This window comes from Drosophila subobscura, chromosome O, assembly GCF_008121235.1.
Source record: "Drosophila subobscura isolate 14011-0131.10 chromosome O, UCBerk_Dsub_1.0, whole genome shotgun sequence".
Classification (NCBI taxonomy): domain Eukaryota; kingdom Metazoa; phylum Arthropoda; class Insecta; order Diptera; family Drosophilidae; genus Drosophila; species Drosophila subobscura.
In genome coordinates, this window is record NC_048533.1 from 24488678 (window position 1) to 24513115 (window position 24438).

At 49.1% G+C, this 24438-nt stretch overlaps 4 protein-coding genes across 6 annotated transcripts; 3 read left to right on the forward strand and 1 right to left on the reverse strand.

Annotated features, from left to right (window-relative positions):
• The first annotated feature begins 2086 nt into the window (after positions 1-2086).
• Positions 2087-3961, forward strand: LOC117898366. Its single transcript, XM_034807702.1, has one exon. The coding sequence runs from the start codon at positions 2172-2174 to the stop codon at positions 3468-3470; it is 1299 nt and encodes a 432-aa protein (XP_034663593.1). The 5' UTR covers positions 2087-2171; the 3' UTR covers positions 3471-3961.
• An 8179-nt stretch (positions 3962-12140) lies between these two features.
• On the forward strand, positions 12141-13665 carry LOC117898078 (cAMP-dependent protein kinase catalytic subunit 2). 3 transcript variants are annotated; one of them, XM_034807255.1, is made up of 5 exons: positions 12141-12476; positions 12535-12764; positions 12836-13001; positions 13057-13334; positions 13389-13653. In XM_034807255.1, exons 1-5 carry the CDS (start codon positions 12297-12299, stop codon positions 13534-13536), a joined length of 1002 nt encoding a protein of 333 aa, XP_034663146.1. In that variant the 5' UTR covers positions 12141-12296; the 3' UTR covers positions 13537-13653. The 3 variants fall into 3 exon arrangements, with proteins under 3 accessions (XP_034663146.1, XP_034663145.1, XP_034663147.1); XM_034807254.1 differs by having other exon boundaries at positions 12143-12476; positions 13384-13663; XM_034807256.1 differs by lacking the exon at positions 12141-12476 and having other exon boundaries at positions 12656-12764; positions 12838-13001; positions 13384-13665.
• A 37-nt stretch (positions 13666-13702) lies between these two features.
• LOC117898077 (cAMP-dependent protein kinase catalytic subunit 2) lies at positions 13703-15049 on the forward strand. Its single transcript, XM_034807252.1, has 4 exons — positions 13703-14159; positions 14219-14384; positions 14439-14716; positions 14772-15049. The coding sequence occupies exons 1-4, from the start codon at positions 13747-13749 to the stop codon at positions 14983-14985; spliced, it is 1071 nt and encodes a 356-aa protein (XP_034663143.1). The 5' UTR covers positions 13703-13746; the 3' UTR covers positions 14986-15049.
• Positions 15050-16713: 1664 nt separating this feature from the next.
• On the reverse strand, positions 16714-18965 carry LOC117897567. Its single transcript, XM_034806509.1, has 2 exons — positions 17744-18965; positions 16714-17682 (listed from the first exon to the last, which is right to left on the reverse strand). Exons 1-2 carry the CDS (start codon positions 18914-18916, stop codon positions 16831-16833), a joined length of 2025 nt encoding a protein of 674 aa, XP_034662400.1. The 5' UTR covers positions 18917-18965; the 3' UTR covers positions 16714-16830.
• Between the last annotated feature and the right edge of the window lie 5473 nt (positions 18966-24438).

The following is a 24438-nucleotide window of genomic DNA, read 5'->3' on the forward strand; positions in this document are numbered from 1 at the left end:
ATGAGCAAGTTTTTCCGCTTTTCCTGGGGTTTTCCTCTTCTGTTTTTGTTTTGTCACCTGTTTTTTTTTTCCTGTGTTTGCGTTCACCTCCGGTCCCCCCTTCTGTTCTCCTGCTGTCGAAACTTTTTACGATCTTGTCAACATTTTGAGTTGAGTGCATTTTTACGCCTCACATCGTGTGGCCTGGTGGCGCCCCCTGACGCCTAAAAGCAGTAGCGGATTTGCCAGGGTTGCCAGGGCGGTGCGCGGCACTAAAATCGAAAAGTAATGCAATAAAATTCGCTTTCATTAAAAGCATTAAAATAGGTTTTTGACATGCCATAAAAATTGTTTTCACGTAAAACAGGGGAAAAAAAACTGCTGCGGCTACACTTTTCCGTTTGGTTGTGGGTTGCGGGGGAGGCAGTGGGTGTTTGGAGTACGCGACTTCTAAATGGGAATTTTATTGTTCTGGGAGCTGTGGCCGACGCATTGCCATTAGCCGGCAACACGGCACTCGCATGATGGAGTTCCGTGCGAACACCTATGGCATCGTAAATCGTAGAGCAGAATGATGAGTTTCTGCCTCTTGAGGGAATCGGTGAACTAGATATGATACATGACAGAGGGTTTGACAAGTGGGGGAAGCTGCCAGAAAGCGGCAGGAGTGGGAGTCAGTCTACAGAGAGGAACAGAAAGAGCGAAACAGGAATCCGCACCCTCTCCAGAATTTATCACATATTCATACGGAAAACATTATTAAATCGAATTTTCGTCTATTCATTTGGCAAAAATTATGACAGCATACAGAATGGAATACGCGTATTCAAAGCAATTAACAGCAGACTTTATAGGTAGTCCCCGCCATGGTCATGTTTTTGGTCTGCACCATTTTTGGGGGGCAGGGGCGATACAAATCGAATGGGGATTTTATTTCAACGTTATTAACTTCAAATTACACAGAGGAAAGCGGAGCATAACGCTGGGTAGGGGGGAAAAGTCAATGTGCTCGCGTTGGTCCTTAATTGCCGCACACAGGACAGGACAGGACAAGCGACAGCGTGTGGCGAAAATATTTTCGGTCGCTTGGCTGGACGCGGGGAATTACTCGCATTTTCATGATGTAATAAATGAAATTAATTTCAATAATTGCAGCGATTCTGGCAAACCAAAAGATTTCTCATATTCTCTCCCGCTCTCTCTGTTCGTTGGCTTTTATTTAGGCCACTTATTTTATTTTATCTCGACCATGATTCCGCATCAGAATCAGGCAAAGTGGCGGAGGGCGAGTGCGCGAAAACGTTTCGCGATGACCATGAAAACTGCTTAATCGGAAGAATGAATATGAATATGTTTTTGTGCCCCACCCCACCCCTGGATAAATATGGATAATAAGCAGAGAACACAACACACATGCACACACGCACAATAAATAAACGATGGCCACAGAGACAGAGAGAGAGCGAGGAGAATAAATGTGAAAATCCAAATGTTTTCCTTTGCCACTGTCGTTTGTGTTTTTTTTTATATATTTCGATTCCATTCTAATGTTCCATTCTGTTGGATACCCTGGCAGTACAGTGGGGTGCCAGGGTATGCTGTGTGAGTGGAAAAGTATGCTGAAGGCGGGGCTTCATTCAGCTTTAATAGCCGGGACTGAAAGTCCATCTGTAGGTGCATCTGCATCTAGAAACTGAACCCTCTATTCGCTCAACGATACTTGGTTCTATCTGTTCTTCAGAAGAATTTCCCCCAACTTTCATCTACATTTTTACAACAGAATTTTCTTCAGTAAGAACCTTCATAGCGGGTATCTCATAGTCGTGGAGTATCCTCTATAATTCCTCTATTTTCCCTTTTTTTTGCCGCAACAGCAGCATTTTTAATATAGCGAAATTTGCTGTCATATTCTGCGTACTCCTCCCCCCAGGCAACGACTTTTATTGGATAATGCTAGAGAGTATTTTTCGCATTTATAATGCGGGGGCCATATATTTTCATGAACACTAAATTGAATGGAAAAGTAGGGCGTTCGGGGAGCAGGTTTCCTTTGAAATGACAATCAGACTCAGGGGCACAAAACGGGCGACACATTGCCATAAAGCAACAAACATCCGACATACACACACGAAAAGAGTAGAGCCTTAAATTGTAGTTTATTTTCCATAAGGATGTGTTTCTTGTGCAGCGTGATGGCCAGGCTGTCGGGTTGTGTGGGCACTCATTGGACAGGTCCCTGCCGCGCAAAGCATTTCAGAAATCAGAAGAAAGCTTCATCCTCTCGGAAGCAGCGTTCAGGCTGCGCCAAGCGATCAAATAATTCGGCCAGGGATAGCCATGCGAACCGGCACAAGAATCCCCATCGACTGGAGACCCAGGAAGAGCAGCAGCCCGGCGAGCAGCCGAGTTCAGGCGTCACCCCGTGCTGCAATCCCCCCAAGGAGACATACCCCTTGCTGGCACATCATAGCTATACGATCCGGAATACGTACCCGGGGCCACTGGAGACCTACGACGGGGAGGCGCGCGGCGAGAAGCGTCTCATCTGCTTCGCGGATCTAAGCGAAAGTTACCTGAATTTGCTGTTCAATCAGGTTGAGGAGGAAGAGAGGAAAGAGAAGGAAAAGGAGGAGTTGGAGAAGCTGCAGAAAAGTGGTGAGAACAAGCGCCAGGCGACAGCAAAGAGGTGCCGGGAGAACAGCAGGGAAAGGTCCCCGCAGAGGAATGTACGATTCTGTGGAGAGCAGAAGAAAAGCTGTGGGGAAGAGAAGAAGGAGGGCTGTGGGGAGCAGAAGAAGGAAGGTTGTGCTGAGAAGAAGAAGGAAGGTTGTGCTGAGAAGAAGAAGGAAGGCTGTGGGGAGAAGAAGGAAAACTGTGCAGAAAAGACAAAGAAAAGCTGCGAAGAAAAGAAGAAGGAAGGCTGTGCTGAGAAGCAGAAGGAAGGCTGTGCTGAGAAGCAGAAGGAAGGCTGTAAAAAAGTGAAGAAAGAAAATTGTGGAGACAAGAAGAAGGAAGGCTGTGCAGAAAATAAAAATGCAGAAGAAAGTACGAACAAAGAGGAAAGCTGTGAGGAGCAGGAGACCGAGCCCCGCAATTTTCGTGCAATGATCAAGCAAGAAACGAATGCCCAGCGGCTATACGAGAAAGGGCTCCGCAGAAAGGGCTGTCAGAACGGAAAGGCTTGGCAGTGCCTGCTGCCCAGAGAAAAGCTGTCCTACTACTGGCGTGTGCGCACCGGAGAGCAGCTGCGCCCCACCGCCTACTCCAACTTCAAGCAGGGATTCGTGAAGCGCTTCAGGCAAATGCATCCGCGTGCCGGCTCCAAGCGGGTGCGTGCCGAGACGCGTACCCAGTGGTATGCCCTGGAGCGCAGCCAGCGAGAGCCCTTCGTCATGCAGGCCCTGGTCTATCATGTGAGCACTGGGGAGCTGGATCCCTTGGATCAGTGCGCTGTCCGAGAGATGTACACCAAGCTGAAGGGCGGCGATTAGCATGAGCAGCTACCCCATCAAACAATTTCCCTTCACATTTCACATTTTGCATTTAAATTTTTGATTTCAATTTCATTTTTCCAAATCTTGTACGAGAAACAGATGTTGCTGCCGGCGGAGTCTATTTTTGGGGCAAAAGTTGCAAAATCTGCGACTCTTTCCAGCTGCTCCTCCTGCTTTATGGACTGCCTGGGACCGACGCCCTTGAACCACATTTCGAGGGGCATTATGGATCTCCCATTTTGCATCTGCATACTTTTCGCACCCGAACCAAGGTCGCGCCGTTGACATGGCCTTGGGTGGGGTTGGGGCTGGGCACTTGATTAACAATTAGCGGTTCGAGGTTCGCGGGAAAGCAGCCAGCAGCCAGCAGCCAAGGTCGCACCCCACTCCCCATGCCGTGTCCAGATCGAATCAATTCTGCGTCGCGCATACATTAGCCATAAAAATCTGTTGTACAAATAAAACAAAAAAGGCAAACGAGCGTGGAGCGTCGAGCAGAGAAAGTTTTTAAAATGTAATTTCGATGCGCTGGCAAAATAAATAAAATAAAATAAAATTGTGGCAAAGCGAAAGTGAGTTCGGGAAATCGGATCGAACTGGAACCCAGGGATCATCCCACAGCCAGGAGACAGCAGCAGCAGCAGCCAGCAGACATTATGCTAATGGAAATGAGCAAAGGAAATGAAGGGAAGGTCTGTGTGTGCGGCTGGTGTTGGCTTTTATTGAAAAGTTCCCTTTATGGCCGTTTGTCGTTCCCGTTGACATAAAACGAAGCGAAATGAAATGGAAAACTAAATCAGTTAAAATCGGAATCGAAAGGAAAACTCGATTCGCCACGAGTGTGTAGCTCCTTCCTGGAAACTGAGATTCGACAAATTTATTGTTGTAGATATTGACTTTTATAGTGGGCCCAAAATACCGTGACCCAAGCACACACCCAAGCCAGGCACTGCCCAACACCCCACAGCAGTGCTCCCACCCAGTCTCCTGTTTTCATTCTTTACACGGATTTCTGCGAATCGAGAAACAATTGGCATTCGGGAATTTCGCATGCCTGCCACTCGCAGGACTCTCAGCACTCTCAGGACTCCGTCAGACGCTGCACAACCCTTCGGGCTTACCCTTGCCCACAACTCTTCTCTTTTTTTTATGGTTTGCTACTGTTGCAAAGATTTTGTTGTTTTGATATTCGGCAGTTTTATTGCCTCGACCCGAGTTCGCACCTCAATTTGTCTTCGTAAATGTGAAAAATGTGGAAATTAGTTGGCGGTGGAGTGGCGCTTCCCTTTTCCCTTTCGTTCCTCCTCTTTTCGCTTTGGGGGGTTTATGGCCAAACATTTCATCAATCACCCACGATGTGTCACACCTATCAGGGCTGCCACATCCGCTGACGCTGACGCCGCCTCCACTCTCGTATCAGATGCAGATTGTCCGCCGACAAAATGCTGTGGCGAATTGTTCTAAAAAAAAGGAGTACGTCTGCCACGCCCCTTTTCTTGGCTTTGAGTGTCGCTGAGGCTGTCCTTAATGGCAGCATATTTTCGGGTATCTTAGTCGAGTTTCAATAAGCCAAAAGTTGGTCTTTGCTTTGGTGTAGAAAATGGAAAGATTTTGGTAAGATTTTAAGGGAAATTACAGATCTTAGAAATATGAAAATTATACAGTAAAATATCTCTTTTTGCAGATAGAAAAAATTACACAATGGGCCCATTCCAACTTTAATTTTCTAACCCCAAAAAGAACGATATTTGGAATAAGTTTCGGGAATTGCACAAGTACTACTTAGTGGCGCTGTTCAATGTAGTTCGTAATTCAATCAGGGACTACTGTCTGTATTCCCAGCAAAAAGCTAATCCCGCAGAGCACACACTCCCCCACTGGACACCATTTCTCGTCCATTTTTATGCAAAGTCGCAGGGCAAACACACAGCAGAGAGAAGATGACGTGAAAACCGTTGGACAAACAACATTTGGCAATGGCTGTGTCCACGTCGATGTGGATGATGGCTTTATGGAGCGATACCCAATCAACCCCAAGAGCGGGCAGCAGTCCGAGGCCCGCCTTCCTTCGCTTTCCCCATTAACATAACAATAATTATGGCTACGTTATGCTCCCAGAACGTTGACCATTCAGCCTAGAGACATTCGGCAAACACACACATCAAGGAGTGGGGAAATATACAGTGGAATATATAGAATGGATTTCTGCAGTCATAAGCAGAAACGGCGCTGGCCGGACAACAATCGACATCCTGGACAGCGAGCGCTATGCATCCGGTTGAATTGATTTGGATTTGGCTTTGGCTTGGACCTCGGCCCCGAGGGGTGGCTCTACATTTCGCATGTAAATCGTCATTTTGGAACTGTGAATGTTCCACGTAATTAACTTCAATTGGAATTGGGGCAAAGTGCCAGCGCGAAGGCTCCTGTTTTCCTTGTTCCTGGCTTGGCCTTTTCTTTGGCTTTTCCTTGCAGCAGCAGCGGCTCATTAGGGTGGCAGACATAAATTTCGATCAAAAATAAATTGACAGGCGTGCAGATTTAAGATGCTTAGAGCTCTGTGCATCCAGCAACCAGCAAATCCAATTTCCGCGCCGAACTTGGCAGAGGAATGGCTGGAGCATGGAGGAGGTTTGCGGCTCACGTACCGCCGGGCAGGCAGGAGGCAGGCAACACTTTCGGCTCCCACTGCCACTTTGAGGACTGGCAGGACTTGGCCATTTATGTGAGCAGGTCATGTCGCGGTCATAAATACAACAATGCCGCCAAAAGTTTTGAGAGTGTCGCGAGCGCCATAAATTGTGCTCGCAAAAACTCACGGATTTATGTTTGCGAAACGCACGCGAAGGACATGAGCACGAGGCAGGCGGACAGGCAGGCAGGCGGACAGGCCAGGCAGGAGATAGCACCATGATGTGGCAGGGGCAGGATATCTACGAGAAACGTAATCCACTTTAAAGTTTTCCTCGCTGCAGCATCAGGCTTCAGTTTCAGCCTCAGCCTCAGCCCGAATCAGCCACAGCCTCAGTCGCGTCTTCAGTCAAGGATATCCGCCAGGATATCTGGCGCTTCGCATTTGGCAGCCACACAGCCACTCTCTCGCATCCTCCGCGACACAAGCCATCTTATCCAATTTGCATTTAACGCATTTTTTTGGCCAATTTCATTCGAGTTCCCTCCTCTCTCTGCATCCTGCAAATCCCATTTGCAGCTATTTGCATTTAAGGCGCTCCGTGAAATTGAGACCAAGAATTAATAAAAGTGCGCTTCAGCCGGGATCCTGGCAGCAAACAGCAGCAGCACGGAGTCCCGAGTCCGGCAGTCCAGCAGTCCAGCAGTCTGGAGGCAACCGCAAGTAAAAATGTTCAATAAACGTCCGGCCAGCGCTGAAGAGCGTCAACCGCAAGCGCCTTCAATGGAGGAGCAACACCCACTCGTTGGGTGTAGATGGAGGTTCGTGCTGGCAGAGTCTGGCAGTCAATTTGGAATTTTGCACATTTTTAGACGCTCGAAAGGAACAGCTGACTTTGACAGCGGCCGCCCGCTGGCCGTTAGTTACTCCTAGTTTGCGGTTCCCGGCTGCTGCCAATATATTTGCGGAGTCCACCAAAAGACAGAGGCAGCTCTTCAATTAAAAACGAGAAACGAAGGCCAGCAGGTCCTTCTTTTGGGTTGGAAATTTAGCAGAAGATTTGGATGCTCTTTCGGGAAGAACAGCCATGCCCCATGCGTTAAAAAGTGCCTAAAAACGATCGAGGCAGCCAGCAGCAGCTGCAGCTGCACCTTGGGGAAGCTCTGGGAGGAGGAGGAGCGAGCAAACATGAGTGGGTGAGATGAGTGCCCAGAGACCGAGGTACCCATCAGCAGCCTCATCCCCATTCAATCCCGTCCCTTGGCCGTCTTGGCCAACTATTAATTAGGTTGTTAATTTTGCATTTGGCGTGCGTCGCTGGCTTTTCCCGTGAAAAGCGGCAGCACACGTGTAGCGGGGGGCAGGAGGAGCAGAGAGAGCAGCGACATGCGGCATGTGGCACGATGATAAATCTCCGCGTTTGTGCGACACCATTGGGGAACATGTGTCGCAGCTTGGCCGCACTTCCCGTGGCCCTCCGCCCCACTCCATGGGCGACTGTCACTGGCCCCTGCTCCCCCGCCCACCGAGTGCACCTGTCTCAATTAAGCGTGCAAATCGCATGCCTGTCAAAATAAAATGTTTCCCGTGTAGAAATAGTGGCCCGGGCAGTGCCAGCAGCCAGCAGCCAGCCAGCCAGCCAGAGATCTAAGGGGATCATAAAGATGCAGTCGGTGCCCCTCTGCAGACCAAGGGCTAACAGCCAGTTGCAGAGGGAGAGAGAGAGAGAGAGAGAGAGCCAGGGAGTTGTCGCTGTCAGTGTCGCTTTGATCGTGCCTCAGGTTGATTATTTGCGTTGCATTTGCAGCTTGTTCCACATGGCTCTACCTCGGAGTCCTCTCGCTCCCTCTGGCATTCCTGCTTTCTGCGAATGACGTTCATGCGTGTTGAAGTTTCGTGATAATTGACTCGAAGATGGTTGGGGGTTTGCTTGGTATTCACCCAAGTGACAAATTTAATTGGCCACAAAACTGGGCCAAGAGATGACGGATCTAAGTGCGTACTGTGGGCTTTTGGAGGGTATTTTCTATGGGTTTATATATTAATATTTTAATAAAAACACATGCAACATAAAGTCATAGATGTTAACTCTAAGAAATATACAGAATTTGAGTGAAATTATCGATCCCCACTGTTGTTCATAAAATCTGACATTCACTTATTACATTTTTTAATGAAATTATTATTCATGTTCTACCCATTTCTATTGCAAAAGCTAATTATATTCCAATACATTTAGAGCTCTGAAACCTTAAGAAATTGAAGGATAAACACTGCTTTTCATCTGCTCTTGAAACCTCACAATTCCCCTATAAACTCTCTCCATTCCAGCGATCTTCCATTTCAGTGTTTTATTTTTTTGGCCTTCTATTTGCTGACAGTTTTCTGCTGATGCTTTGATAGATCTCATTTGGTTCTACTCCAAAACTTAATTGAGCAAGACTCCTCCGCGGCACTCCTTCGAATGCAAATTGATTTTGTTTGCTAAATAATTCCCGCAGAAATGTGGCATCAACGCCTCGTTAATTAGAGGATGCTCCTGCCAAGTGGCAGCTAAAGAGCCGTGACAGGCTGCCGAGCAATTGACATTTTGATAAAATACCAAAGACAGCGAGGAGTACGGGGAGTACGGGGAGTAGTGGGACACATGTTAGCATCTCAGATCGGATATGGGAATGGGAGAAACTTAATGATCTGTGCCTAAATGCAGCGAGTCAGAGATATGACAAGTAAAAAAGAATTTATGGCTCTAAACAGGCAGCAAACAGGAGTAAAACTAACCGGCAACCGGGAACCGGGAACCCACCATCCATCCACCCCCTGGCAACCCTCAAGCGGGAGAAGACAACTTTTATCGCGAGAGAAATTCGCACAAATCACGCAAAAATGTTGCACACTTAACGTGAGGCTCGCTCACTCGCTTTTAGGGGTGAACCCGAAGAGGGAGGAGCGGGAGGGGGAGGGGAATCGAGGTTGACAAGGGTGACCCTGCCCCACGAACTCACAACATTCAACTGATAAGAACTTGCAGCCTAATGCAGCACGGCAGGGCCATGGGTGGACCGGAAAGGAGAGTATCTGCAAATGGGAACGACCGAAATTTTGCAACAATTTCCGGCCCGCAGCAGCAGCAGCAGCCAAAGGACAAAGGACCATGGCACTCACTCTGTCCAAGTGGCAGCGAATTTCAATTGGGATTGGCAAATGGCAACTGGCAAAATGGTAAATGGAAAATAGAAAAAAAAGAAAACATAACCGTCCAGTGAAGTCATAAATTGTAAATCGAAGCGGCATTTAGGAAGCGTGCACCATGCGTGACCAATTATTGAAATACGACTTTAATTGAATTTCAATAAAATGTTTCACAGCATTTTCGGTGCATAGGAAATGTGTACTAAAAACCAACGGATGGACCCAACCAGCGGAACCAACGGAACCTGCTCCTGTTTCCATTTCGATTTCCATTTCCATTTCTATTTCTCTTTCTGTTTATTTATGGCTAAATGGCAAAAATGTTGTTATAATTCCAACAATTGTTTCTCCCCGCCATTGTTGCATTTTAGATGGAATATGACGCTACGTACGTATCTGTGTTGCAATTTGTTTAGAACCTGCTGTCCAGGATTCCCCCATCGCTGATTTATGGCCAAGCCGTTGGCTGTGTCAATAGTTCTTCGCTTTCTCTTCGCTGATTTATTTTATGACTGTGGGCCCAAAGGTGCTCCACAGTAGCTGGGGGAAATTATGATTACACCTTAGCCATCGACCATCCACCATCCATCGATGAAGGCAGTCGACTGCAAAATGTCAGGCAGCCCACCCGCAGAGCTTCCTGCAGGAAGCCAGAGCCAAATCAACGGATTACAAGCGGCACAATGAACAACAATAACGAAACGAAACGCAACGCAATCGTTGATTGAAGGTGGAAAGCCGAAAATGCTTATGCTTTTGGGGTGGAATTGAGTGGAAAACCTTTGGCATTTGGCAAAGGGTTCGCCGGGCATTCGGGGTGTCGGGTATCGGGTGAATGAGTGACATCGGCGCATGACAAAAGTCACATGGCATGCGGATTAGTTACACCTTTTGCACATACACAAACACACACAGGGAAACACGTAGAGGATGCTGGGCTGTTGGGCTGTTGGTCTGTTGGCTGCTGTCGTTGCTGAGGCGCACACGGTGCGAGACATTGTTGCTGCCCGCTGAACTGTGAATTGGAATGCATTTTCCCGGGGCACACACACACTGAACGTAGGGCCAGGGCCTGGGCCATACTCGTGCCATGATTTATTCCCGATTGTGCAGAGATTAGCGCTAATGGCTGAGGATAGCCCACAGAAAACAGCCCACAGGACTACTCCTGCAGGACAGCTGTAGTTCCGATGGAAGGCTGGCAGGGTGGTTGGGATAGAAACCTTTCAGCATAATTGAATTTGGCCATTGCTTCGTTTATTCGCACACACACACAGCAGCAGAGGAGGGACATTCACCTACTTAAGCCCCCAAAAAATGGCCTCTCTGATAACTAAGCCAAATATTAGCCAGGCCAGGCCAGGCCAGGCCGGAGAGGACGAAAGACAAATGCCATGTGTGTCAACAGTTCATCGAGGCGTCAATTACTTTGCATAACTTCTGGCGAAGATGCGAGCGAGTCCTTCAGACAACAAATGAATTTTAAGTGTGGCCAAAAGAAACGGCCCAGAAACGTGTGCGTACGTCTTAATCTGCTCTTGGCCCGCTTAGCGGGAAAAGCGCGAGAGCCCAGAGCCCAGAGCCCAGAACCCCAGCTGGTAGATGAGTTGGAGATGGAGTTCGGGGCATATGTGTGTGTTCCTCTCTCTGAGATATTATCCGCTTATTTATTGCAGTCGTTAACATATCTTAGCCAACTCTGAAGTTTATCTTCGGCGGCAGCTGCGAGAGCCTGCGAGTTAAATGAGCCAAGATCTGGACAGGGATTGGGATTGGCAGCGGGTCTCCGATTTGGTTTGGGGACTAAGTGAAATTGTTTAGTTTTTGCACGCAGTGCAAGTGAAAGTAGAGGCAGACACAGAGACACATGTCTTATGCTAAGTACGTGACGATTTGTATTATTTTAAGCGAATTAAAATCTCAGAAATCTTAGCGAAGGATAACTTGTGGCCTACTTAGAGGCGCTGGCACTGCCACTGGCACTGGGACTGCCTTCAGCATTTCAATTTCGTGCATGAAAGTGAATGACGAAAAAGGGGTAGGGTTATCCCCCCCCTCTGACAGCAATCAATAATGAAGAGTTTTCGTTCTCGAGAATAAATGCCAGGGCATTAGGCCGCACCACATATTTAGAAAGCCATTTTCACATGCAGCAATGGATGTCACCGCCCTGCCAATTCGGCCAAGATAATGATTAATTGTCAATTTAGGTGGGACAACAACAGAACAGCAGCCGGAGAAATGGCCAATAAACGGCTCGCTCGACAGTTTACCTTAAAAGGCAGGCAAAACCCCAACACAAACGGAGCTTCCGGGATAAGCCTACAAACTATTCGCAACCCAAATGGGCAGACACACACTCACTCACATGTCCATCAACATCAGGCTGGCAGGCTGGCAGGCAAGTCCTCGATGCGGTTGGGCCCTGACTGAGTTCGGAAGTCCTCCTCCTGGCTGACATGTAGAAATAAATGTACTAGAAAATTACCAACTTATGTAATCTTGGTTAGCATCATTTATCAAGTGGACGTTTTGCAATTTTTCTTACTTTTGCCGAGCACCAGGACATGCCAAGAAGTCGGCACGGGGACAAACACACACACACCATGTGTGTGCCACAGTTTGTGGACTCACTTCCAGGGACACACACAGGAAATGACCATTTCTCAGCCTTGGCTCTCATTCACTGCTCCCTTCCGGGAGGTAAATTTGTCATACCTTGAGGTCCACTCTGAGGAATGTTCTGCTGGCTAATTGAAACTGCTTGGCAGTGGCGTGGAGCGGGCACAACTTTATCTCTGGCTTTGACTCAGTTGTCAATCAACCAGAAAAGTAATGAAATTCCAAATTCTCAATTTGTCGAGCTGCGTTACCTTTCTGCCTCCCCTTCTTCAGTCATTGGTTGCCTTAACATTTATTTACCACAAATCGGATCTCCACAGTCTCCCGTCTGGCCGGTGGCCGTCTAAGATGCACGATTGGTCCGCGTTGTCCGGACTATGAGCCAGCAGCTGCAGTCGGAATTTTACTTCAACAACAAGGAAGACTACAACACCATCCTCGACAGCATGAGCCGGGACTTCAATGAGCGTTGGAACAAGCAAACCCAATCCCCGTACACCAACCTCGAGAACTATGTGCAGCGTGCGGTGCTCGGAAATGGCAGCTTTGGCACTGTGGTGTGTACTCAGAGAGGAGATCCTCTTGCTGCAGTTTAATTCTTTTGAATATCGACAGCTGCTGGTCAGAGAGAAGGCGGGCAAGAACTACTATGCGGCCAAGATGATGAGCAAGGAGGATCTGGTGCGCCTCAAGCAGGTCAATCATGTGCACAACGAGAAGACAGTGCTGAGTGCCGCTCGTTTTCCCTTTCTCATTCATTTGATAGACTCCTCCAAGGACTTTGACTATCTCTATCTCGTGTTGCCCTTCATCAACGGCGGGGAACTCTTCTCCTACCATCGCAAGTGAGTAAAGTCTCGCCTTTTCGAACGTGTTTTGAGTCTTTTTTGCATCCCCCAATCTAACGCTGGCCAAGAGTGCGGAAATTCAGTGAGAAACAGAGCCGCTTCTATGCCTCACAGGTGGTGCTGGCCCTCGAGTACATGCACCGCATGAACCTCATGTATCGCGACCTCAAGCCCGAGAATATTCTATTGGATCTCAAAGGATACATTAAGCTGACAGATTTTGGTTTCACAAAGGTACAAATCGAATCCCAGAAGCCTGATTCCACTCCTTATATCTTCCTTCTTGCAGCGCGTGGAGGGACGCACCACTACGCTCTGCGGCACACCCGAGTACCTTGCCCCCGAGATCATTCAGCTGAAGCCGTACAACAAAAGCGTCGACTGGTGGGCCTTTGGCATTCTGCTCTTTGAGTTTGTGTCCGGCCGTTCGCCCTTTGCCGCCCACAATCGCGATGTCATAATTATGTACTCAAAGATCTGCATGGGCGAGTATCGAATACCCAATTATTTCACGGCGCACCTCAAGAACATGATAGAGGGACTCATGCAGGTGGACACGTCCAAGCGGTAAGTGGCAATGCGAGTGTCCATGGACAGCTGTTGGATGTTGTTTCAGTTTAGGAAACTCGACGGAGGGTCCGGCGGACATCAAGGCACATCCGTGGTTCCAGGGCGTCGACTGGTTTGCGGTGCTCAATCAGGAGGTGCCGCCACCCTACGTGCCCACGGTCACCAGCATCGAGGATCTCTCGCACTTCGATCACTTTGAGGCCAAGGCCAAGCTCAAGTCCAGGATCAATCGCCATCCCGAGTTGTTTATGGATTTCTAGGGGATCCCTTGTGGTTGTTCCTTTGTTGTCAGTTTTTATTGCTTTTGAGATTTCTGTGCTTTGAAATATAAATCACTTTCCGATTCGGAATCGTTTCATTTGAACCTCCCAAAATTTCCTCTCTTATAAATTCAAAATTCAATTGAAAGATGGGCCCCTCCCCGACCGACACGCCCATGCACTTTAGCCCCAAGACGGACTATCTGCTCATCCTGGACAAGCTGCGGGACGACTTCAACAAGAGGTACTCGCAGAACATACCATCGCCCAACACGGGCCTGGACACCTACGAAGTGAAGGCCACGCTGGGCGCTGGCTCCTTTGGCAAGGTGCAGCTGGTGCGCGAGAAGGAGTCCGGCCAGTACTTTGCCTCCAAGCAGCTCAGCAAGGATCAGATTGTCAAGACCAAGCAGGTGACGCATGTGATGAGCGAGAAGAATGTCCTGCGCTCCATTCACTTCCCGAACACGGTCTATCTGATTGCCTCGTTCAAGGACAACGACAGCTTGTTCTTGATCCTGCCGCTGATAGCAGGCGGCGAGCTCTTCTCCTACCATCGCAAGTGAGTCATGAGAGTCCCCCTCCTGCCCTCCTGCACTCCTGTATCGTTCTTCTTTGCAGAGTCCGCAAGTTCACCGAGAAGCAGGCTCGCTTCTATGCGGCACAGGTCTTCCTTGCTCTCGAGTACCTCCATCACTGCAGCCTGCTCTATCGCGACCTCAAGCCCGAGAACATAATGATCGACAAGAATGGCTATCTGAAGGTGACGGACTTTGGCTTTGCAAAGGTTTGTCTTGAGGGAAACCCATCCCCAGCTGTTGATAATTCCTTCCCCTTGCAGAAAGTGGAAACCCGCACGATGACACTCTGCGGCACGCCCGAGTATCTGCCACCGGAGATCATTCAGTCCAAGCCCTACGGCACCAGCGTGGACTGGTGGGCCTTTGGCGTGCTCATCTTTGAGTTTGTGGCTGGCAGCTCGCCCTTCTCCGCGCACAATCGGGATGTCATGGCAATGTACAACAAGATCTGCGAGGCAGACTACAAAATGCCTTCGTACTTTAGCAGCTCGCTGCGGCACCTCGTGGAGCATCTGCTGCAGGTGGATCTATCCAAGAGGTGGGCCCAAAGAATAGTCTAATGAATGCATTCCCTAATCCCTGACCTCCTGTAGATATGGCAATTTGATCAATGGCAACAAAGACATCAAGGAGCACGAATGGTTCAAGGATGTCGACTGGATACCGCTGCTCAATCAGACGGTGCATGCCCCCTATGTGCCCAATCTGGCCAACTCCGAGGACACAACGCACTTCGACAAGATCTCGGAAAAGCCGCGCGCCAAGGCCAAGAATATGCGTCACGAGGAGATTTTTGCAGACTTCTAGTTGGATGTTTTCCCCACCCATTATTGTTAGATTTTGTTTGAAGAAAAAGCTAAATATTTCCTAACATTTCTATGCCCCTCGGGGGGATCGGGGAGGGGAAAGCGTTGACATTCCTACAATATCCATCTGCTTGACAACCAGCTGCTGCTCACATGTGGCAGAGTGGCGGAAGATTTTCCAGGGAAAACAGCTGCCGTGGAGTACTTTTCTCTCTCTTTGTCTCTGTTGATTTCCCACACTTGTTGCACGCCCCACGATGATGCTCGAATTCGACAAACTTCACTTGTAATTAGACTTGTGGCAGCGCCATAAATCTAAAACACTCTGAAGGGGGGCCATGTCTTTTGTTGAGAAGATCTTTGATGCAATTGGATGGATTTATGGCCACTTTTGTTTATTTATTTATCTCCGAGTGGGAGTCTGCGTACGAGATTCTATGTATCTATCTCTCGGCAAGAGTTTCGCAGTGGAAACTCTCGAAACTTTTGCACGAAATTATGTTAAACAATATTTAAACGAGCTCGAGCTCCGCTCTCCACCCGCTTGGAGCACAGCAGCCATAAATCTTTTATACCTTTTTCTGCTCTTCTGCATATCGGGCAACATTGATTTATATGCAAAGACTTCATAAAAATAGAGCAGACAGCAAAAAACTAGACGCCAGACCATGAACCCATGGACCATGGACCATGGGCTACCTTTTGCACAGGACAGCGGCGCTGCTGCCGTCTGCCGTCTCCTTTGTGTCTCCTGTGTCCAGTGGCAAGCAAAACAAAAGCGCCACAAGAAAGGGAACAAGAGAAAAAAAGTTATGATTATCATAATTTTTGTTACGTGAGTTTTCATGTGGAAAAGATGAAACATCATCGTCTCCGCTCTGCAGCGGCAATGTCTGACTGCCTGCCTCTTGCCCGCCTCCTGCCTGCCTGTCTTCCTGCCACTCCTTGGGGTTGCTTTGCTTGCTTGGGAAGAAGAAGTCGTCATCACTATAATCATGGGCACGCATTTACTCCTGTTTTTACCTCTGGATTTTGGCGCCCGCCAGTCCGGCGCCAGCACCAACGCCAGACGAGAGACGAGCGGCGAGAGAGACTCTGACTGCTGACTCCTCCTCCAACCACGCATCTTCCTACGTCTCCAGACACACATTTTCCTCTGTGTGTTTGTGTTTTACTTGTGCGTTTTCCTTCAGGAGTTGGGCGGCTGCTTCCTGGCCAGACTGGAGAATCAGCATCAGAATCAGCCTCACTGTACCTCTGATTCGGACTGAGTAAGACATCATCCATGCATTCTAATGAGAATTTTAATTGCAGCCCATTGACCACTTGAAAAGTTCCGTCAGCATTCGTTCCGGCCCAAAACGGGGCACGTGGCGGATGCGCCTCACGCTCGACTAGCCTGAGAATTGATGGAAGACCATGGCAAAGGCACAGTCACAGGCACAGGCACAGTCACAGGCACTGCCCCGTGTCCCGTGTCCATGGCCCAACCCTCCTGGCAAATGCAATGACAAATTTGCAGCACGAAGGAAATTAGCGATGCCCGCCGTCAGATACATTTCACATTACGGACAGACAATTGCGTCCCGGGGGTTGCTGCTCGCTGCCCGCTGCCGTCCGTGCAACTTCCCCGAGAAGTACGCGAATTAATTGTTGTTTTGATTGCGCAAAATTGAGGACTCAAGGATGAGTGCCGAGTCCTGAAGTGGCTGGGAAAACGGGTTCTTCGCTTGTTGTGGGGAAAATGAATTGTTGTACGTTTTATTCGCTGCATGAAATGTGCATGTGGATCGGTGAAAATTCGTTACGAAACTTAAGACCTAAGGAGCACCCAGTCGATCGATGCCTACGACTGCTCCAGCTCAATCTCCACGGAAACGCCGGGCAGATCCTCCTTGAACTCGGGCGTGTAGACCTTGCCGGAGGCCAGGACAAACTGCTCCTCGCAGTCCATGATGAAGTAGGCAAAGGGACGATTCACCTCGAAACGCTCCACCCCTGGCTCTGGCTCTGGCTCGGGCACGGGCAGAATGGAGTCGGAATCCTCTGGGGTCTGGGGAGAGCGTGCCTGGGTGGCCGCGGAGAGCGCATTGGCACTGCTGCCGCCCTCGTCCACGCGGACATTCACAAACTGCACAATCTCATCCACATGCAAGTCGGCATCCTCCGAGAGCAGCCCCAACTCGGCCTCAGTGCGCGAGAAGAGACGCCGCAGGCCCATCTGCTTGAGCATCGACTCGGAGCGCGAGGTCTCCTCCACCTGGAACTTGGGCAGGGAGACGTGCATCTGGCGGAGCTGTGCCTTCTGGCGTGCCAGCTGGAAGTCGCTCGGCTGCAGCTGGGCAATGACATCGTGCAGGCCCTCCGTCTCATCGGGCAGCAGGATGCACAGAGCATAGCGCGAGGTCTCGTACGGCAGCGACAGAACGCGCGCCTTCAACCTGGTCAGATCTGCAACCAGGAACTCCCCCCGCGTGTGCATCATTGGCGCCTTCATGGCGTCCTCGTTGGTCATGAAGAAGAACTCATCGCTGCCATCCCGCAGCTGGTAGAAGGGCGTGGCCCAGCTGCCCCTGTAGTAGAGGCCATTGAAGAGCAACATCTTGGACTTGGAGCCCGCGGAGCGACCCGTGATGGAGTTGGCACTCAGCGCCGAGGTGATGTCATCCTGCCGGAACAGACTGCGTGCGCCATACACCTGAAGGGAGTTTATAGTTGGATAACCCAATCGGAGCAGTTTCTTTCTGCCTTTCGCTTACCCGACTAACCGCTCCCAGATGCGACTCCAGCGCCAGCATTATCTCATCGGCACTGCCCAGCTGGGAGGCTGCCTTGACGGCGCTTTCCAGTTTCTGGAGGGGCAGGCGCACCTTTTCGGGTTCACCGGCGGTCACCGGCGTCGCCTCAGAGCCGACCACCTTGCGCAGCTTCTCCTCCTCCTGCACCGTTTCGTTCTCCTCCAGATTGAGATTCTGCTTCTCATTCTCCTCGCTGTCATTGTCGCTCCTCTTGTTCTGCTGCTTCGCTGCTGGATTTTCCACAGCTTCGGCAATGACTGTGGCTGGTTTTTCCTGTTTTTCCACTGCCTCAGCTGCCGCATCTGCCGCTGTTTCTGTGGTGCGGGCCTCCGCTTCCGCCTCCTCCGTGGTGGTGCTGGCCGTCGCCTGCTGCTCCCTTTGCAGCTGCTCGGCCTCCGCCTGGGCAACTGGTTTTTCCACATATTGCTTGTCGTCCACCTCGCGGTCCAACTTCGAAGCCTCCTTGTCCAGCACCTCCTCGCCGTAGGTGTCGGCGGGCACGGCCACTGGCAGCAAGTCATCGTCCAAGTTGATGCGCTTCAGCGTCTCGAATCCGATCACGTCCTTGCTGTTGCTGGGCTGCTCCGTGCTGAGGCCACCATCCTCTCCGGGCTCTGAGCCGCTGCCCTCTGGCTGCAGTTGCAGCTGCAGCGAAGTGTCTGGCTCGTTCCAGTCGTAGTCCTTCCGGTTGATGTCCTTCACCTCCACAAAGTAGTGCTGCTGCAGCAGCTCCTTGAACTCCGCCCGCGCGCTGTGGTTGCGGTAGATGTAGAACCAGGTCTGGAACGAGGGCAGCGCCACGGCGGCATCGCGATTCTGGTAGCGTCCCAGCACCCGCCGGTACACAGCCCGCAGCTCGGCGCGGTCCTTGGGATAGCCGAAGACCTTGGTGAACTCTGCGTAGGTCTCGCCCTCGGAGGCCTCGGCCAGCACGCCCAGAATGGAGGCCACACCCAGCGGCGAGTGCACCTGATTGGCGTCGATGTCTTTGTTGAACTTCAGCAGCTGCATGGCAATCAGCTGTGAGGTTTCGCTGGCAAAGGAGGAGGCCTTGCCCGCGCTCTCCTTCTCGGCGGTGGGCAGGCAGGCCACCAGGGCGCACAGCAGTGGCAGCACACAGAGAACTGCTTTCATTTTGGGAACGTAACGAACTGACGGATCGCGCGAGTGAAGCGCGAATGAAGCTCAAGAAAGTTGGCCAAAGACTTTTTATGAAAGCCAAAGCCAAGAATCATTTGAATCCGCATCGAGAACGGCAGCAGCAGCGTCGCCAACTGCGCCTCAAACTGGTTAGCAGAGCGAGAGAGAGAGAGAGGCAGAGGGGTGGAGGGAGCTGCCTCTACCCCATATATGTAGGGTCTTGGTTCGATCGTTTGTTTGACAAAGAAAGTCGCAAAAGCCTAATGAAAGTGGAAGTGGCGTTGGCGTGGGCTCCGCTCGAGCACCTACAAATGGGTCAAGCAAACAAACAAAACCGATTCGATATTCAAATGTTTACGCTGTCCCCTGCCCCCACACCGCTAGAAAAGAGTTCAAAGTCATTGAAAAGCCCACCAAATGGAGCTGCCAGTCCAGAGTCAACAACAGGTTTCCACACCCGACCAAGACCACTGCTCGGGGGCTACGTGATGTACATTATACGAGCATTTTTCTCTCGCTGCTTAATTGCATTTTCTTGTCTCGTGTGGCAATCGCTGAAACCCTCCAAACATTGCCACACACATCAGCATCGGTCTTGGCTGTTAGATCTAAGATCTAGCTGCGTGTAGGAGCGAATTTCGCAAAGCCCTTGCTGTTTATCCAGAGTTCTTGAGCTCGAGATTCACTACCTGACCACGCTTGACCCAGTTTCTATGCAAATCGAGTGGCGAGACATGGCCAAAAGCGGCCCAGAACACACACACACACAGTTTCAACACACTTGGAGGCCACTGAACTTGGCCGTCGTCATCATCATCATTGCTGGCGTTGGAATCGTGCTTCTGATTACCAAATAAGACACAAAAGACACGGCTCAAAGGCAGGGGAAAGCGGCCAGAACGGAGAGAGGCAGAGACACAGTCGGAGTGGCAGTATACGTACACCAGGTGCCGGCTCGAGTCTTGCTAATATAAAGTGCTAAATTTACACGCTGTGGTTAGCCAGCAGCCTCAGCAGCGCTCTTTATGGAGAACGAGTTTTCCATTTCCAGAACAAGTCTCGGCATAAAAAGTTGCACAATTGCATTGGGCCCAGGGGGCGTGGGGCAGGCAGGGGCGGTTCAGGGAACTTTCCAGAGAGCAGCGGCTATAAAAAGAGGCTGGGATTCGGTTATATAATTTATACAACAAGTTCCGCATACAGCCCGAGCCACAGATACTCTCGCAGATGCGACTCAATCTCAGGTTACTGAACTTCATTTTGGGATCAATCAAGGCGGCAAAACGATGCCAATTAGCAGCCAGTGGGATGGGAGTCTGATATCATTCGATTGGTGTTTCATTGGCTTAAATTTTGCATATAAATTATCTATATTTTGTGCACTACTTACTTGGCGGGGAGTGTGTGGCAACTGCGACTCTTGAGAGTGCTGCAAAAAAGGGAACAAGTTGATTGTGTTAGAAATGTCGCCAAGTCAAAGGTGGATGTCAATAAATGTCAAGGTATATTTATAGCTTTCTCGATTTATCGTTTAGAATATTGATTTCGTGTCTTTAATAATTCATTTATTTATCAATAATTTAATGTATGAGAGCTGGCAAGGCAGTTATACATCGAGATGCATATCAAACTACGAGAATTTGCGTTCTAACATTTCTTTTCTGATTAAAGTCCTTCTTTGAAGACTTTTTATTTTCAGAGTTTTATTTAATATTTATATAATTTTCTACATATCCATTTCTACGTAGTTTTATGCTGCAGGAGATGGCTCTAAGAATATTTCATGCATATTTAAACCTTGTTTTGTGATAAAACTTAGAACCTTTCTTCAAGAGCATTTCATAGCCTCATTTCTTCGCTTCCACCCAGAACTCTTTCATTCATTTATTGTCACCTTGGAGCTTTTGAAACAAGAAGCAGCAAAACAGCAACAAATATTTTGTGTTTTGTGTTTTGTATTTTTGTGTGGCGTACATAAATTTCGATGCCCAAAACCATAAATTAGTGCGTCGTAGTGGTGCCAGTGCCGAGTGGTTGAGTGGTGGCGAGTGTTTCGTTGAGAGAATTCTTTCCATGTGGGCGGCAGAGCCCAGGCCCGAAAAGGGTCGTGCGGGTTACGTGAATTAGAAGTTATTAAGGAAGGAAAAAGCAGGGAGAGAGAGAGAATGAGTTCCAGAGGAAAACTAACAAATGTCGCATAAATTAGAAAAGTGGAATGGAATCCGGCAGGACATGGACACGGACACGGACACCTTCTCGACTTCTTTTAAGACGAGGCCCAAACGGCACCGCGGGGAGACATTAAGAGTTAAGAGGAATCTTTATTCGAGAGCTGGACAATAGTTTGGGAAATAGTTTTGCCGGCTGTTTATGGAAGGGCGTGACTAATTGTTTGATTTATGCAAATGTACTGCGAAACTTGTTTTGCTTTTCTCGACTCCTTTGAGGCGCAGTAATTAGTGTGGAAAGAAGTACTTAAGAAACGTTTCTTTGGCCATAAGTTTGAATCCTTTAGGCTTTAAGGAAGCTCATCTCTAGCTGGAGTTGGGGCTCTTGGCTGCTGTCATCTGTCAGTTGTCAGTTGGCTGGCAATACATCATAAGTCAAAAGGTGAGCCCTGGCCTCGGCGCTGCCGCCAGGCAACTTGCACAATAATTAAACTTCTGTTTATTCTCTCTCTCTGTCTGTCTCTCTCTCTCTCTGTCTGCCTTGGAAGTTCTTAATTATGTTTGATAAACTAACAGACTCCACCCTCTACCCCACACACATGTCACGTTGACATTTGGCACTCGACAGGCCTGGGAGATGACGAATCTCTCCCCTCCTCAGACCATCCGCTTTTTCTTTTGCCTCCAGGGCCATGTGTGTGACATAATTACAGAACAAAAGCCTGTCAGGGTAGTGGAACGGCAAAGGTGGCTGCTCTGTAGTCTTCTTGAAGTCTTCTACGGAATTCACGCGCTTCATTTGCTTCGCGAACTTTTTCGGGCACTCCATTTAGTCACGTTTTAAACTTGAAAAGAGAGTGGAAAGTGGAAAGTGGCAGGCTCCAGGACCCAGCGTCTAACAAGTTGTTTGCTGTGAGAGGCGCAGATCCTGCCCTGACACTTTCCTGGGCGGGGGCGGGGAGGCTAAATCCCACTCGTAATTGATTTATGACATCAAAGACATATTTTTCGCAATGTTGCGTGGCCTACGTGCGTGACAGTTGCCATTTGGAACGGGAAAACCAGCAGCAGCAGCAGCCGCACCATGGCCTAAAGGAGTGGCTAGGACTCGGGCTAGTAGTGGTCCTGCTCCTGGCCATCTTGTTGATAATTTTGACTTATGGCCAGGCGCTCGTGTCGGTGTCTGGTCGGGTTCTGCTGCTGTGCAGGATTTGTCACATAACTCGTTGTCACTGGAAGCGGCGGGCGAGCGCCCACGAAGAAGTGCCTGCCCCCGGGAAGTGCCTGCCCCCAGCTCTCCACCCACTTCCATCTCTAGCTGTAACTGTAGCTGTAACTGTATCTACGTTTCTGTATCTCTATCTGTGGCAAAGTTTTTCTATTAGGCGCAATTATTTCAAGGTATTATTGCTTTTAATTAATGCAATTAAACGCTTCATAAATTTTTACTTTTTGATTTTCGTTTGTGCCCGCGGCATTGGCGGTCTGCCTGGCCGCCTTTCCTTTTAATGGAAAAACTTTTGCTCAATGGTTGGCCAGAGGATTTCCACCCAAAGGGTTTAATTAACGGCAATTGCTGGCAAAGGAGCAGCGGCAGCTGCAGAAGGAAGAGCAGGAAATGGCATGGAATCTGTTACTTTTCTCAAGATTCTCAGATTCTCAGATTGTTTATTGAGATTCCCGTGGATTCTGGTGGCTTTGGCTCATCGTAAAATTTGATTTTTGGGATTTGAATGCCGCTTATTGAATGCCAGGAAGGGGGCAAGGGGCCGGGTGCTCGCGTTTATTTGCATTTTTGTGTGCATGGCTGGAGCAGGAGAAGTCTTCGAAGCAGAAGAGAGGCGTTCCACATTCCACTGAGCACTCTGGCTCCTTTTTGGCTATTAACAGCAGGACTCCTGCTCTACGATGAGTCCTTGCCTGATCGAATTACCTCCCCCAAAGCAAACCAACAGCAACAGCAACAAAAAAAGGCAGAACAAAAGCTCAAAGTTCGCTTTCTGGCACTTCAATTAAAAGGTCATCAGCAGTCGACACAGCTGCTGCACAGGAGGGGATATCCTGCCACAGCCACTACCTAAAACGTTATTGATATGTAAGAGGCATGCTGCTCACACCTTCCCAGAGAGAAAGATAGAACGAGGGCGAATGTATGTGAGGACTCTCCTCATGTGGACTCTCATCATTATCAGGGGAAAGTTTTTGCTGTCCTGTCGTGTCCGCTGTCCGGCCAAGGGGCCAACCCTCTGGCAAATAATCGAACTAACGTACAACAACAATTTGTTTTAAATGCCAAAAGGGAACAATCAGCAGAGTCAGCCAGCCAGCCAGCAATCGAACCCCTTAATAATTTATGAAGCAAAGGTGCCAGGCATCCATCCTGCCGCTCTCTCCACATGTGGGCCAAAAGTTTTGCCATCTAATAGAGATTAAATGCATGTCGAAAAGGCAATTAGTTGGAGCTTCTGTTGCGGGTGTGGAGCTCCGGCATTCAACCCTCCGAGTCCCCTCCCAGCGACTCCAACTCTCGACCTTTGTCCTCTTGCTCATTGAATCAAAGTGTTGCTCAATTTTTCTTTTGGCCAAATGTGTTCAAGGTGTTTGGCTGTTCCTTGAGGGTTGGATGGATGGATGGACGCTGGATGGAGTGGCAACTGCCGGAAGCAATTTAACCGAACCCTTCTCACAGATCTCCGATGGGAATCAGATGGGCGCAACGTCAATGCTAATTAAACTCGCGCTGTCGCCGCTAATGAGCAATGAAAACAACGTGTTGTTCCTTGCAGGACTCTGATAAAGTCCCCGGTCCAGCATCCCGCATCCGGCATGCGGCAGCAGCGGCTTCTCTCAGGTTAAATCAGCCATCAAAATAATGAAGGCCCGGCACAGATTTCTCATTACTTTTAAATATTTTTCCAGCAATTTTTCGGGCACTCCTTTTTTTACTTTTTATTCTTAAGCCATTTAAAAGGATTAGTTGGCTGATGATTTTTTCAAAGGATTCCTTGATGGCTTATGAGGGTGGCTCTACCCTTTCTTGGCTACCTTTTTTTCGTGGACTTTGTAGGACTTTTTGCAGCACTTTTGTGCCTGAAAGTAGGTGAAAAGAAATCGCTTAATTCAATTTGCTGCCTGTTTGGAGTGTTGATAAGAGTTGGGATCTGTTTGGGGGGCTTTCTAATTGACATTGAGCGAAGGAAAATGCAATCCAGGCACGCGGAGGTCTGACCTATTACCCTTTCCACCTCAAAAATAAGAATTTACACACATTTCGTTTGTCATTTTTATGGATACCCAGCAGAAAGTCAAATGTGGCAAAGAGAAAACCAATGTAACGTCTCGCCTTTC